At 53.4% G+C, this 15,994-nt stretch overlaps 1 protein-coding gene across 6 annotated transcripts in view; it reads left to right on the top strand.

Moving 5' to 3' along the window:
* The window catches only part of nt5dc2 (5'-nucleotidase domain containing 2), a 160,504-nt gene that overhangs the window by 2,080 nt on the left and 142,430 nt on the right, over window positions 1-15,994 (top strand). For 5 of the 6 annotated variants that reach the window (XM_068024386.1, XM_068024385.1, XM_068024384.1 and 2 more), the window contains exon 2: window positions 5,660-5,745. In XM_068024386.1, coding sequence (XP_067880487.1) covers window positions 5,660-5,745 — 86 coding nt within the window. Of the gene's footprint in view, window positions 1-5,659; window positions 5,746-15,994 lie in introns of those variants that run through there. The other variant, XM_068024389.1, reaches the window with a different exon arrangement.

Below are 15,994 nucleotides of genomic sequence, written 5' to 3'. Positions count from 1 at the left end.
CAGCAGCCAAATTGTGCACAGCAAGATCCCACAAACAGCAATTTGATAAGTGACCCAGATCAGCTGTTTTATTGATGTTGGTTGAGGGATAAATCTGGGCCCCCGGACATCGGGGAGAGCTCAACCCCCCCCCCACTCCTCCGACAGTGCGGCGCTCCCTCAGTACTGACCCTCCGATAGTGCGGCGCTCCCTCAGTACTGACCCTCCGACAGTGCGGCGCTCCCTCAGTGCTGACCCTCCGACAGTGCGGCGCTCCCTCAGTACTGACCCTCCGACAGTGCGGCGCTCCCTCAGTACTGACCCTCCGACAGCGTGGCGCTCCCTCAGTACTGACCCTCCGACAGTGTGGCGCTCCCTCAGTACTGACCCTCTGACAGTGCGGCCCTCCGACAGTGCGGCGCTCCCTCAGTACTGACCCTCCGACAGTGCGGCGCTCCCTCAGTGCTGACCCTCCGACAGTGTGGCGCTCCCTCAGTACTGACCCTCTGACAGTGCGGCCCTCCGACAGTGCGGCGCTCCCTCAGTACTGACCCTCCGACAGTGCGGCGCTCCCTCAGTACTGACCCTCCGACAGTGCGGCCCTCCCTCAGTACTGACCCTCTGACAGTGCGGCGCTCCCTCAGTGCTGACCCTCCGACAGTGCGGCGCTCCCTCAGTGCTGACCCTCCGACAGTGCGGCCCTCCCTCAGTGCTGACCCTCCGACAGTGCGGCGCTCCCTCAGTACTGACCCTCCGACAGTGCGGCGCTCCCTCAGTGCTGACCCTCCGACAGTGCGGCGCTCCCTCAGCACTGACCCTCCGACAGTGCGGCGCTCCCTCAGTACTGGCAGCGGGCGAGTGTCGGGCCTGAATTACGGGGCTTGAGCCCACAAGGTTCTGGCTCTGAGTGGCATTATAGATCGGTTCCTGTTAATATCTTGAAAACGTTGATCAATTCACCCCCTGAACCTTCCAAATTCCAGGGACTACAACCCGAGTTTGTGTAATCTCCCCTCGTAATGTAACCCTTGGAGATCCAGTATCATTCTGGTAAACCTCCACTGCCCTCCCTCCAAGGCCAGTATATCCAGATCGGCCTCAGCATTCCAGCCCCCCGCCAGGTGGCTCTGCCGTTCAATTAAATCATCTTAACTTCCCTCTTTGCCTCCGTCAACCGTAATACACATCTCTAAGACTTGATATCGTGTGATGTTGTGGTAGCACTTATAGATAACCCCTTACTTCAGAAATGTTTCACCGCTGGTCGAGCAATGCAATTTAAAGACGTTCCCTTGACAATGAACTGAACCTTTCAATGGCCTGAAAAGCCAGGCCTCTGCGAGTTCAAAGGTCAGCCAGCATGCGTCAAGCAGGTTTTGGATCTGAAACGAGCTTGCATTAGCAACCAAACAAGTTTAAACAAGGGTTTAACAAGTGGCATTCCCCAGCTCGCTCCCCCACGCCGCACCCGGCAACTCTCCCTGGTATTGTTGCTGGTACACGTAGCCTCAGGCTCGGGAAAAGGCCCGCCGTGGGTTTCGACTGAGGTCGCCCTAGCAACGGGCCTACACGGCTTGCGAGGCAGCGGGCGCCTTTCCGCGCTTCTAACGGTATCCACGGAAAAGGGCCTAGGCCCGGTTGCAGCCTACGCCGCTGTCGAGGCGCCGCAGGCCGTGGTGCACCGGTAACCACGGAAACAGGCCTAGGCCCGGTTGCAGCCTACGCCGCTGTCGAGGCGCCGCAGGCCGTGATGCACCGGTAACCACGGAAACGGGCCTAGGCCCGGTTGCGGTCGAGGCTCATGCAGGCGGCCTGCAGGGAAGGCCTCGGCTTTTATCTCCCCAGGGCCCAGGGGTATGGTGTTTGGGAGGTGGGTGAAGCAGTTTGTCGGAGTGGGAAAACGAGACAGGACATGCTCCTCGTTAATAACCAGGGTTCCTGCCAGAAAGGGCCCTGGTGGACAGGAGCCTGGATCAGCACTGATGCCCGACATGGCCGAATAGTCTTATATCCACCGTCCAGACGAGATGAAGCAGCGGGCAGCTACAACCAGGAGAGGGAAAACTGGGGATCGGTATAATCCCCTCAGTCAATACCTTTCGTGCCTTCAGGACGGTCGGAAGCACCACCGAACCAATTAAATACACGAGGAGTGACGCCAACTGATAGCTGAGCAAACATGGCGGCCATTTTCCGCACAGTGATATCCCACGGACAGCAACCTGCGGGTCGGCTATTCAGTACCTGATGGAGTCAGCCTCACCTCAGCAGGTCTCCCTCCCGTCTCCGAGTCAGAAGATCGTGGGTTCCAGCCCCAATCAAGAGACCCAGGGCTCATAATCCAGGCCCGATACTCGTCCGGTGTCAGTACTGAGGGAGTGCCGCAATGTCGAAGGGTCAGTACTGAGGGAGTGCCGCAATGTCGAAGGGTCAGTACTGAGGGAGAGCCGCACTGTCGGAGGGTCAGTACTGAGGGAGAGCCGCACTGTCGGAGGGTCAGTACTGAGGGAGCGCCGCACTGTCGGAGGGTCAGTACCGAGGGAGCCCCGCACTGTCGGAGGGTCAGTACCGAGGGAGCCCCGCACTGTCGGAGGGTCAGTACCAAGGGAGCGCCGCACTGTCGGAGAATAGTATCAATGTATTTAAGGGGGAAGCTGGATAAACACACGGGGGAGAAAGGAATAGAAGGATATGGTGATAGGGGGAGATGAAGTAGGGGGTGGGAGGAGGCTCGTGTGGAGCAGAAAGACCAGCACGGAGCAGATGGGCCGAATGGCCTGTTTCTGTGCTGTAATCTCAATGTGAGAGTCCGTTCTGGGTCTGAATGGAGGACGGATGATGAAGGGATATGTTAGTGTCTCCTGTGCAAACTCGGCAGCAGACTGAGGGAGTGAGAAGGGACTCGGGTGTTTCTGTAAGGACTGTTTCTCTCACAACGCTGTTGTACTGTGCTGTGCAGTTATCGTATCTCCGGGACGGACGAGCATTGACATGAATGCAGAACACTGACTAATGTTATGTTTCAACTCAACAAGTATTTCATTGCCTTCTTTTGAACTTTTCAAATTTGACGTCAGGGAACTTGCTGGGACAGACATTTTGACAAGTCCTATCTTTAATAGTTTGAGACCTCGTGTGTGTGTGTGTGTGTCAGACCTTCCCGCTGAAATGGGATGAATAGTTTCATTCAGAGAACTTAACAAGGCCATTCTCCCCAATTGTCCACTCCCTCTCCCCTTCAACCCCCTCCGAGTCGGGAGGTCAAGGGTTCAAGCCCCCACTCCAGAGACTCGAGGCTGTAATTGAGGCCCAACACTCCCCTAGTGCCATGTACTGAGGGAGTGCCGCACTGTCGGAGGGTCAGTACTGAGGGAGCGCCGCACTGTCGGAGGGTCAGTACCGAGGGAGCCCCGCACTGTCGGAGGGTCAGTACCGAGGGAGAGCCGCACTGTCGGAGGGTCAGTACTGAGGGAGCGCCGCACTGTCGGAGGGTCAGTACCGAGGGAGCCCCGCACTGTCGGAGGGTCAGTACCGAGGGAGCCCCGCACTGTCGGAGGGTCAGTACCAAGGGAGCGCCGCACTGTCGGAGAATAGTATCAATGTATTTAAGGGGGAAGCTGGATAAACACACGGGGGAGAAAGGAATAGAAGGATATGGTGATAGGGGGAGATGAAGTAGGGGGTGGGAGGAGGCTTGTGTGGAGCAGAAAGACCAGCACGGAGCAGATGGGCCGAATGGCCTGTTTCTGTGCTGTAATCTCAATGTGAGAGTCCGTTCTGGGTCTGAATGGAGGACGGATGATGAAGGGATATGTTAGTGTCTCCTGTGCAAACTCGGCAGCAGACTGAGGGAGTGAGAAGGGACTCGGGTGTTTCTGTAAGGACTGTTTCTCTCACAACGCTGTTGTACTGTGCTGTGCAGTTATCGTATCTCCGGGACGGACGAGCATTGACATGAATGCAGAACACTGACTAATGTTATGTTTCAACTCAACAAGTATTTCATTGCCTTCTTTTGAACTTTTCAAATTTGACGTCAGGGAACTTGCTGGGACAGACATTTTGACAAGTCCTATCTTTAATAGTTTGAGACCTCGTGTGTGTGTGTGTGTGTCAGACCTTCCCGCTGAAATGGGATGAATAGTTTCATTCAGAGAACTTAACAAGGCCATTCTCCCCAATTGTCCACTCCCTCTCCCCTTCAACCCCCTCCGAGTCGGGAGGTCAAGGGTTCAAGCCCCCACTCCAGAGACTCGAGGCTGTAATTGAGGCCCAACACTCCCCTAGTGCCATGTACTGAGGGAGTGCCGCACTGTCGGAGGGTCAGTACTGAGGGAGCGCCGCACAGTCGGAGGGTCAGCACTGAGGGAGCGCCGCACTGTCGGAGGGTCAGCACTGAGGGAGTGCCTCACTGTCGGAGGGTCAGTACTGAGGGAGGACCGCACTGTCAGAGGGTCAGTACTGAGGGAGGACCGCACTGTCGGAGGGTCAGTACTGAGGGAGCGCCGCACTGTCGGAGGGTCAGTACTGAGGGAGTGCCGTACTGTTGGAGGGTCAGTACTGAGGGAGCGCCGCACTGTCGGAGGGTCAGTACTGAGGGAGCATCGCACTGTCGGAGGGTCAGTACTGAGGGAGCGCCGCACTGTCGGAGGGTCAGTACTGAGGGAGCACCGCACAGTCGGAGGGTCAGTACTGAGGGAGCGCAGCACTGTCGGAGGGTCAGTACTGAGGGAGTGCCGTACTGTCGGAGGGTCAGTACTGAGGGAGCGCCGCACTGTCGGAGGGTCAGTACTGAGGGAGCACCGCACAGTCGGAGGGTCAGTACTGAGGGAGCGCAGCACTGTCGGAGGGTCAGTGCTGAGGGAGTGCCGCACTGTCGGAGGGTCAGTACTGAGGGAGCGCAGCACTGTCGGAGGGTCAGTACTGAGGGAGTGCCGCACTGTCGGAGGGTCAGTACTGAGGGAGGACCGCACTGTCGGAGGGTCAGTACTGAGGGAGTGCCGCACTGTCGGAGGGTCAGTACTGAGGGAGGACCGCACTGTCGGAGGGTCAGTACTGAGGGAGGACCGCACTGTCGGAGGGTCAGTACTGAGGGAGTGCCTCACTGCTCTCCTTCTGACGAATGCAGGAATCATGCACGCTTCTCAAAGCCAAAAGAAAAAAATTCACCGAATGCACCTGGACCCTGAGGTGAAAAGGGATGGGCTGAGGAGCCAATAATTTATTTGTGTTACTGGTGGAAGGTCTGAACCTGGTGCCGAAGACGTGAATCGTAAATCCACACGATACAGTTTCATTCGTGCAGAATATAGTTGTCAGGGCGACTACGTTAAATACTGCTGAGAATCAGAAAATGCTTGCAGCGCAGGTCGAGGCCATTCGGCCCGTCTTGTCCGTGCTGGGTCTCTGCAAGAGCAGCTCTCCTCGTCTGGTAGACTGGCGGCACTATCTCGACGGGGCACTGGGCCACACCTGAGTGGGCATCACTGCTGCTCGCCAGACCAGACAGCGGGCATCAGGGTCTCGTCAGCCCTACTGAGGCCAGCTTTCGCGCGCACTGGCCTCTGACTGTGCCCCGCGGGGATGGCTGAGCATCAGAATGGACAGGGGGTGGGGGTGAGCGAGCTGGGATCTTTCCTGTTCCTCCGGTCACCAATAATCATTTCGCACTTTCTCCAGCTCCCAGATCTGGAGGCTATTGACAGAGGCCAACTGTGTCACGTGTGCGGAGAGCAGTGCCCAGGATTTGTCCCTCATCGTTGGAGGTATGAGACACCCATTGATCCGATAACACGGGGACTGAGAGACACCAGTCAGTGTACAGATATCACCCTGACAGAGAGGGATTGAGAGACACCAGTCAGTGTACAGATATCACCCTGAGAGAGAGGACTGAGAGACACCAGTCAGTGTACAGATATCACCCTGAGAGAGAGGGACTGAGAGACACCACTCAGTGTACAGATATCACCCTGAGAGAGAGGGGACTGAGAGACACCAGTCAGTGTACAGATATCACCCTGAGAGAGAGGGGACTGAGAAACACCAGTCAGTGTACAGATATCACCCTGAGAGAGAGGGGACTGAGAGACACCAGTCAGTGTACAGATATCACCCTGAGAGAGAGGGACTGAGAGACACCAGTCAGTGTACAGATATCACCCTGAGAGAGAGGGGACTGAGAGACACCAGTCAGTGTACAGATATCACCCTGAGAGAGAGGGACTGAGAGACACCAGTCAGTGTACAGATATCACCCTGAGAGAGAGGGACTGAGAGACACCAGTCAGTGTACAGATATCACCCTGACAGAGAGGGACTGAGAGACACCAGTCAGTGTACAGATATCACCCTGAGAGAGAGGGGACTGAGAGACACCAGTCAGTGTACAGATATCACCCTGAGAGAGAGGGGACTGAGAGACACCAGTCAGTGTACAGATATCACCCTGAGAGAGAGGGGACTGAGAGACACCAGTCAGTGTCCAGATATCACCCTGAGAGAGAGGGACTGAGAGACACCAGTCAGTGTACGGATATCACCCTGAGAGAGAGGGGACTGAGAGACACCAGTCAGTGTACAGATATCACCCTGAGAGAGAGGGGACTGAGAGACACCAGTCAGTGTACAGATATCACCCCGAGAGAGAGGGGACTGAGAGACACCAGTCAGTGTACAGATATCACCCTGAGAGAGAGGGGACTGAGAGACACCAGTCAGTGTACAGATATCACCCAGAGAGGGGACTGAGAGACACCAGTCAGTGTACAGATATCACCCTGAGAGAGAGGGACTGAGAGACACCAGTCAGTGTACAGATATCACCCTGAGAGAGAGGGGACTGAGAGACACCAGTCAGTGTACAGATATCACCCTGACAGAGAGGGACTGAGAGACACCAGTCAGTGTACAGATATCACCCTGACAGAGAGGGACTGAGAGACACCAGTCAGTGTACAGATATCACCCCGAGAGAGAGGGGACTGAGAGACACCAGTCAGTGTACAGATATCACCCTGACAGAGAGGGACTGAGAGACACCAGTCAGTGTACAGATATCACCCTGACAGAGAGGGGACTGAGAGACACCAGTCAGGGTACAGATATCACCCTGAGAGAGAGGGGACTGAGACACCAGTCAGTGTACAGATATCACCCTGAGAGAGAGGGGACTGAGAGACACCAGTCAGTGTACAGATATCACCCTGAGAGAGAGGGGACTGAGAGACACCAGTCAGTGTACAGATATCACCCTGAGAGAGAGGGACTGAGAGACACCAGTCAGTGTACAGATATCACCCTGAGAGAGAGGGACTGAGAGACACCAGTCAGTGTACAGATATCACCCTGAGAGAGAGGGGACTGAGAGACACCAGTCAGGGTACAGATATCACCCTGAGAGAGAGGGACTGAGAGACACCAGTCAGTGTACAGATATAACCCTGAGAGAGAGGGGACTGAGAGACACCAGTCAGTGTACAGATATAACCCTGAGAGAGAGGGGACTGAGAGACACCAGTCAGTGTACAGATATAACCCTGAGAGAGAGGGGACTGAGAGACACCAGTCAGTGTACAGATATCACCCTGAGAGAGAGGGACTGAGACACCAGTCAGTGTACAGATATCACCCTGAGAGAGAGGGACTGAGAGACACCAGTCAGTGTACAGATATCTCCCCGAGAGAGAGGGGACTGAGAGACACCAGTCAGTGTACAGATATCACCCTGAGAGAGAGGGACTGAGAGACACCAGTCAGTGTACAGATATCTCCCCGAGAGAGAGGGGACTGAGAGACACCAGTCAGTGTACAGATATAACCCTGAGAGAGAGGGGACAGAGAGACACCAGTCAGTGTACAGATATCACCCTCAGAGAGAGGGACTGAGAGACACCAGTCAGTGTACAGATATAACCCTGAGAGAGGGGGACTGAGAGACACCAATCATGGAAAGATATCACCCTGAGAGAGAGGGGACTGAGAGACACCAGTCAGTGCACAGATATCACCCTGAGAGAGAGGGGACTGAGAGACACCCGTCACTGTACAGATATCTCCCTGAGAGACAGGGGACTGAGAGACACCAGTCAGTGTACAGATATCACCCTGAGAGAGAGGGACTGAGAGACACCAGTCAGTGTACAGATATCACCCTGAGAGAGAGGGACTGAGAGACACCAGTCAGTGTACAGATATCACCCTGAGAGACAGGACTGAGAGACACCAGTCAGTGTACAGATATCACCCTGAGAGAGAGAGAAGACTGAGAGACACCAGTCAGTGTACAGATATCACCCTGAGAGAGAGGGACTGAGAGACACCAGTCAGTGTACAGATATCACCCTGAGAGAGAGGGGACAGAGAGACACCAGTCAGTGTACAGATATCACCCTGAGAGAGAGGGGACTGAGAGACACCAGTCAGTGTACAGATATCACCCTGAGAGAGAGAGAAGACTGAGAGACACCAGTCAGTGTACAGATATCACCCTGAGAGAGAGGGACTGAGAGACACCAGTCAGTGTACAGATATCACCCTGAGAGAGAGGGGACTGAGAGACACCAGTCAGTGTATAGATATCACCCTGAGAGAGAGGGACTGAGAGACACCAGTCAGTGTACAGATATCACCCTGAGAGAGAGGGACTGAGAGACACCAGTCAGTGTACAGATATAACCCTGAGAGAGAGGGGACAGAGAGACACCAGTCAGTGTACAGATATCACCCTCAGAGAGAGGGACTGAGAGACACCAGTCAGTGTACAGATATAACCCTGAGAGAGGGGGACTGAGAGACACCAATCATGGAAAGATATCACCCTGAGAGAGAGGGGACTGAGAGACACCAGTCAGTGCACAGATATCACCCTGAGAGAGAGGGGACTGAGAGACACCCGTCACTGTACAGATATCTCCCTGAGAGACAGGGGACTGAGAGACACCAGTCAGTGTACAGATATCACCCTGAGAGAGAGGGACTGAGAGACACCAGTCAGTGTACAGATATCACCCTGAGAGACAGGACTGAGAGACACCAGTCAGTGTACAGATATCACCCTGAGAGAGAGAGAAGACTGAGAGACACCAGTCAGTGTACAGATATCACCCTGAGAGAGAGGGACTGAGAGACACCAGTCAGTGTACAGATATCACCCTGAGAGAGAGGGACTGAGAGACACCAGTCAGTGTACAGATATCACCCTGAGAGACAGGACTGAGAGACACCAGTCAGTGTACAGATATCACCCTGAGAGAGAGAGAAGACTGAGAGACACCAGTCAGTGTACAGATATCACCCTGAGAGAGAGGGACTGAGAGACACCAGTCAGTGTACAGATATCACCCTGAGAGAGAGGGGACAGAGAGACACCAGTCAGTGTACAGATATAACCCTGAGAGAGAGGGGACTGAGAGACACCAGTCAGTGTACAGATATCACCCTGAGAGAGAGAGAAGACTGAGAGACACCAGTCAGTGTACAGATATCACCCTGAGAGAGAGGGACTGAGAGACACCAGTCAGTGTACAGATATCACCCTGAGAGAGAGGGGACTGAGAGACACCAGTCAGTGTATAGATATCACCCTGAGAGAGAGGGACTGAGACACCAGTCAGTGTACAGATATCACCCTGAGAGAGAGGGACTGAGAGACACCAGTCAGTGTACAGATATCACCCTGACAGAGAGGGACTGAGAGACACCAGTCAGTGTACAGATATCACCCTGACAGAGAGGGACTGAGAGACACCAGTCAGTGTACAGATATCACCCTGACAGAGAGGGACTGAGAGACACCAGTCAGTGTACTGATATCACCCTGATAGAGAGGGACTGAGAGACACCAGTCAGTGTACAGATATCACCGTGAGAGAGAGGGGACTGAGAGACACCAGTCAGTGTACAGATATCACCCTGAGAGAGAGGGGACTGAGAGACACCAGTCAGTGTACAGATATCACCCTGAGAGAGAGGGGACTGAGAGACACCAGTCAGTGTACAGATATCACCCTGAGAGAGAGGGGACTGAGAGACACCAGTCAGTGTCCAGATATCACCCTGAGAGAGAGGGGACTGAGAGACACCAGTCAGTGTACAGATATCACCCTCAGAGAGAGGGACTGAGAGACACCAGTCAGTGTACAGATATAACCTTGAGAGAGGGGGACTGAGAGACACCAATCATGGAAAGATATCACCCTGAGAGAGAGGGGACTGAGAGACACCAGTCAGTGTACAGATATCACCCTGAGAGAGAGGGGACTGAGAGACACCCGTCACTGTACAGATATCTCCCTGAGAGACAGGGGACTGAGAGACACCAGTCAGTGTACAGATATCACCCTGAGAGAGAGGGACTGAGAGACACCAGTCAGTGTACAGATATCACCCTGAGAGAGAGGGACTGAGAGACACCAGTCAGTGTACAGATATCACCCTGAGAGACAGGACTGAGAGACACCAGTCAGTGTACAGATATCACCGTGAGAGAGAGAGAAGACTGAGAGACACCAGTCAGTGTACAGATATCACTCTGAGAGAGAGGGACTGAGAGACACCAGTCAGTGTACAGATATCACCCTGAGAGAGAGGGGACAGAGAGACACCAGTCAGTGTACAGATATCACCCTGAGAGAGAGGGGACTGAGAGACACCAGTCAGTGTACAGATATCACCCTCAGAGAGAGGGACTGAGAGACACCAGTCAGTGTACAGATATAACCCTGAGAGAGAGGGGACTGAGAGACACCAGTCAGTGTACAGATATCACCCTGAGAGAGAGAGAAGACTGAGAGACACCAGTCAGTGTACAGATATCACCCTGAGAGAGAGGGACTGAGAGACACCAGTCAGTGTACAGATATCACCCTGAGAGAGAGGGGACTGAGAGACACCAGTCAGTGTATAGATATCACCCTGAGAGAGAGGGACTGAGACACCAGTCAGTGTACAGATATCACCCTGAGAGAGAGGGGCTGAGAGACACCAGTCAGTGTACAGATATCACCCTGACAGAGAGGGACTGAGAGACACCAGTCAGTGTACAGATATCACCCTGACAGAGAGGGACTGAGAGACACCAGTCAGTGTACTGATATCACCCTGAGAGAGAGGGGACTGAGAGACACCAGTCAGTGTACAGATATCACCCTGAGAGAGAGGGACTGAGAGACACCAGTCAGTGCACAGATATCACCCTGAGAGAGAGGGGACTGAGAGACACCAGTCAGTGTATAGATATCACCCTGAGAGAGAGGGACTGAGAGACACCAGTCAGTGTACAGATATCACCCTTAGAGAGAGGGGACTGAGAGACACCAGTCAGTGTACAGATATCACCCTGAGAGAGAGGGGACTGAGAGACACCAGTCAGTGTACAGATATCACCCTGAGAGAGAGGGGACTGAGAGACACCAGTCAGTGTACAGATATCACCCTGAGAGAGAGGGACTGAGAGACACCAGTCAGTGTACAGATATCACCCTGAGAGAGAGGGGACTGAGAGACACCAGTCAGTGTACAGATATCACCCTGAGAGAGAGGGACTGAGAGACACCAGTCAGTGTACAGATATCACCCTGAGAGAGAGGGGACTGAGAGACACCAGTCAGTGCACAGATATCACCCTGAGAGAGAGGGACTGAAAGACACCAGTCAGTGTACAGATATCACCCTGAGAGAGAGAGACTGAGAGACACCAGTCAGTGTACAGATATCACCCTGAGAGAGAGGGGACTGAGAGACACCAGTCAGTGTACAGATATCACCCTGAGAGAGAGGGGACTGAGAGACACCAGTCAGTGTACAGATATCTCCCTGAGAGACAGAGGGACTGAGAGACACCAGTCAGTGTACAGATATCACCCTGAGAGAGAGGGGACGGAGAGACACCAGTCAGTGTACAGATATCTCCCTGAGAGACAGAGGGACTGAGAGACACCAGTCAGTGTACAGATATCACCCAGAGAGAGAGAGGGACTGAGAAACACCAGTCAGTGTACAGATATCACCCTTAGAGAGAGGGGACTGAGAGACACCAGTCAGTGTACAGATATCACCCTGAGAGAGAGGGACTGAGAGACACCAGTCAGTGTACAGATATCACCCTGACAGAGAGGGACTGAGAGACACCAGTCAGTGTACAGATATCACCCTGAGAGAGAGGGACTGAGAGACACCAGTCAGTGTACAGATATCACCCTGAGAGAGAGGGGACTGAGAGACACCAGTCAGTGTACAGATATCACCCTGAGAGAGAGGGACTGAGAGACACCAGTCAGTGTACAGATATCACCCTGAGAGAGAGGGGACTGAGAGACACCAGTCAGTGCACAGATATCACCCTGAGAGAGAGGGGACTGAGAGACACCAGTCAGTGTACAGATATCTCTCTGAGAGAGAGGGGACTGAGAGACACCAGTCAGTGTACAGATATCTCCCTGAGAGACAGAGGGACTGAGAGACACCAGTCAGTGTACAGATATCACCCTGAGAGAGAGGGGACGGAGAGACACCAGTCAGTGTACAGATATCTCCCTGAGAGACAGAGGGACTGAGAGACACCAGTCAGTGTACAGATATCACCCAGAGAGAGAGAGGGACTGAGAAACACCAGTCAGTGTACAGATATCACCCTTAGAGAGAGGGGACTGAGAGACACCAGTCAGTGTACAGATATCACCCTGAGAGAGAGGGACTGAGAGACACCAGTCAGTGTACAGATATCACCCTGACAGAGAGGGACTGAGAGACACCAGTCAGTGTACAGATATCACCCTGAGAGAGAGGGACTGAGAGACACCAGTCAGTGTACAGATATCACCCTGAGAGAGAGGGACTGAGAGACACCAGTCAGTGTACAGATATCACCCTGAGAGAGAGGGGACTGAGAGACACCAGTCAGTGTACAGATATCACCCTGAGAGAGAGGGACTGAGAGACACCAGTCAGTGTACAGATATCACCCCGAGAGAGAGGGGACTGAGAGACACCAGTCAGTGTACAGATATCACCCTGAGAGAGAGGGGACTGAGAGACACCAGTCAGTGTACAGATATCACCCTGAGAGAGAGGGACTGAGAGACACCAGTCAGTGTACAGATATCACCCTGAGAGAGAGGGGACTGAGAGACACCAGTCAGTGTACAGATATCACCCTGAGAGAGAGGGGACTGAGAGACACCAGTCAGTGTACAGATATCTCTCTGAGAGAGAGGGGACTGAGAGACACCAGTCAGTGCACAGATATCACCCTGAGAGAGAGGGGACTGAGAGACACCAGTCAGTGTATAGATATCACCCTGAGAGAGAGGGACTGAGAGACACCAGTCAGTGTACAGATATCACCCTGAGAGAGAGGGGACTGAGAGACACCAGTCAGTGTACAGATATCACCCTGAGAGAGAGGGGACTGAGAGACACCAGTCAGTGTACAGATATCACCCTGAGAGAGAGGGGACTGAGAGACACCAGTCAGTGTACAGATATCACCCTGAGAGAGAGGGACTGAGAGACACCAGTCAGTGTACAGATATCACCCTGAGAGAGAGGGGACTGAGAGACACCAGTCAGTGCACAGATATCACCCTGAGAGAGAGGGACTGAAAGACACCAGTCAGTGTACAGATATCACCCTGAGAGAGAGAGACTGAGAGACACCAGTCAGTGTACAGATATCACCCTGAGAGAGAGGGGACTGAGAGACACCAGTCAGTGTACAGATATCACCCTGAGAGAGAGGGGACTGAGAGACACCAGTCAGTGTACAGATATCTCCCTGAGAGACAGAGGGACTGAGAGACACCAGTCAGTGTACAGATATCACCCTGAGAGAGAGGGGACGGAGAGACACCAGTCAGTGTACAGATATCTCCCTGAGAGACAGAGGGACTGAGAGACACCAGTCAGTGTACAGATATCACCCAGAGAGAGAGAGGGACTGAGAAACACCAGTCAGTGTACAGATATCACCCTTAGAGAGAGGGGACTGAGAGACACCAGTCAGTGTACAGATATCACCCTGAGAGAGAGGGACTGAGAGACACCAGTCAGTGTACAGATATCACCCTGACAGAGAGGGACTGAGAGACACCAGTCAGTGTACAGATATCACCCTGAGAGAGAGGGACTGAGAGACACCAGTCAGTGTACAGATATCACCCTGAGAGAGAGGGACTGAGAGACACCAGTCAGTGTACAGATATCACCCTGAGAGAGAGGGGACTGAGAGACACCAGTCAGTGTACAGATATCACCCTGAGAGAGAGGGGACTGAGAGACACCAGTCAGTGTACAGATATCTCTCTGAGAGAGAGGGGACTGAGAGACACCAGTCAGTGTACAGATATCACCCTGAGAGAGAGAGGACTGAGAGACACCACTCAGTGTACAGATATCACCCTGAGAGAGAGGGGGCTGAGAAACACCAGTCAGTGTACAGATATCACCCCGAGAGAGAGGGGACTGAGAGACACCAGTCAGTGTACAGATATCACCCTGAGAGAGAGGGACTGAGAAACACCAGTCAGTGTACAGATATCACCCTGAGAGAGAGGGGACTGAGAGACATCAGTCAGTGTACAGATATCACCCTGAGAGAGAGGGACTGAGAGACACCAGTCAGTGTACAGATATCACCCTGAGAGAGAGGGACTGAGAGACACCAGTCAGTGTACAGATATCTCTCTGAGAGAGAGGGGACTGAGAGACACCAGTCAGTGTACAGATATCACCCTGAGAGAGAGGGACTGAGACGCGAGTCCATGTACCGACCTAATCTGCAGTTTGTTAACCTGCGTCGTCCCATCTGGCCCCGCCTACTGGTTATTGTTTTGTCTGTGTGAATGAAACAGCTTTCTTGTCAATCGAGACCGGAGGCTGTTTGCAGAATCCGCAGTTTGAGCACATACTCAGTACTCTCCTTTGCATTCCTCTCACAGCCCCTCCCGTTAACTGCCTGCTGTACCAGAAGGGTCGAGAACCAGAGAACGCCAATATAAGGCGATTGGTAAAAGAATCAAAGGCACATGAATGAAAACTTTATCATGCAATGAGTGTTTAGGATCTGGAATGCACTGTCTGAGAGTGTGGTGGAGGCAGGTTCAGTGAGTGTTTAGGATCTGGAGTGCACTGTCTGAGAGTGTGGTGGAGGCAGGTTCAGTGTGTGTTTAGGATCTGGAATGCACTGTCTGAGAGTGTGGTGGAGGCAGGGTCAGTGAGTGTTTAGGATCTGGAATGCACTGTCTGAGAGTGCGGTGGAGGCAGGTTCAGTGAGTGTTTAGGATCTGGAGTGCACTGTCTGAGAGTGCGGAGGAGGCAGGTTCAGTGAGTGTTTAGGATCTGGAATGCACTGTCTGAGAGTGTGGTGGAGGCAGGTTCAGTGAGTGTTTAGGATCTGGAATGCACTGTCTGAGAGTGTGGTGGAGGCAGGTTCAGTGAGTGTTTAGGATCTGGAATGCACTGTCTGAGAGTGTGGTGGAGGCAGGGTCAGTGAGTGTTTAGGATCTGGAATGCACTGTCTGAGAGTGCGGAGGAGGCAGGTTCAGTGAGTGTTTAGGATCTGGAATGCACTGTCTGAGAGTGTGGTGGAGGCAGGTTCAGTGAGTGTTTAGGATCTGGAATGCACTGTCTGAGAGTGCGGTGGAGGCAGGTTCAGTGAGTGTTTAGGATCTGGAATGCACTGTCTGAGAGTGTGGTGGAGGCAGGTTCAGTGAGTGTTTAGGATCTGGAATGCACTGTCTGAGAGTGCGGAGGAGGCAGGTTCAGTGAGTGTTTAGGATCTGGAATGCACTGTCTGAGAGTGTGGTGGAGGCAGGTTCAGTGAGTGTTTAGGATCTGGAATGCACTGTCTGAGCGTGTGGTGGAGGCAGGTTCAGTGTGTGTTTAGGATCTGGAATGCACTGTCTGAGAGTGTGGTGGAGGCAGGTTCAGTGAGTGTTTAGGATCTGGAATGCACTGTCTGAGAGTGTGGTGGAGGCAGGTTCAGTGAGTGTTTAGGATCTGGAATGCACTGTCTGA

This window comes from Heterodontus francisci, chromosome 49 (assembly GCF_036365525.1).
Source record: "Heterodontus francisci isolate sHetFra1 chromosome 49, sHetFra1.hap1, whole genome shotgun sequence".
Lineage (NCBI taxonomy): Eukaryota > Metazoa > Chordata > Chondrichthyes > Heterodontiformes > Heterodontidae > Heterodontus > Heterodontus francisci.
The sequence above is the reverse complement of the archived record's forward strand: the minus strand, read 5'-3'. Positions and strand labels throughout refer to the sequence as shown.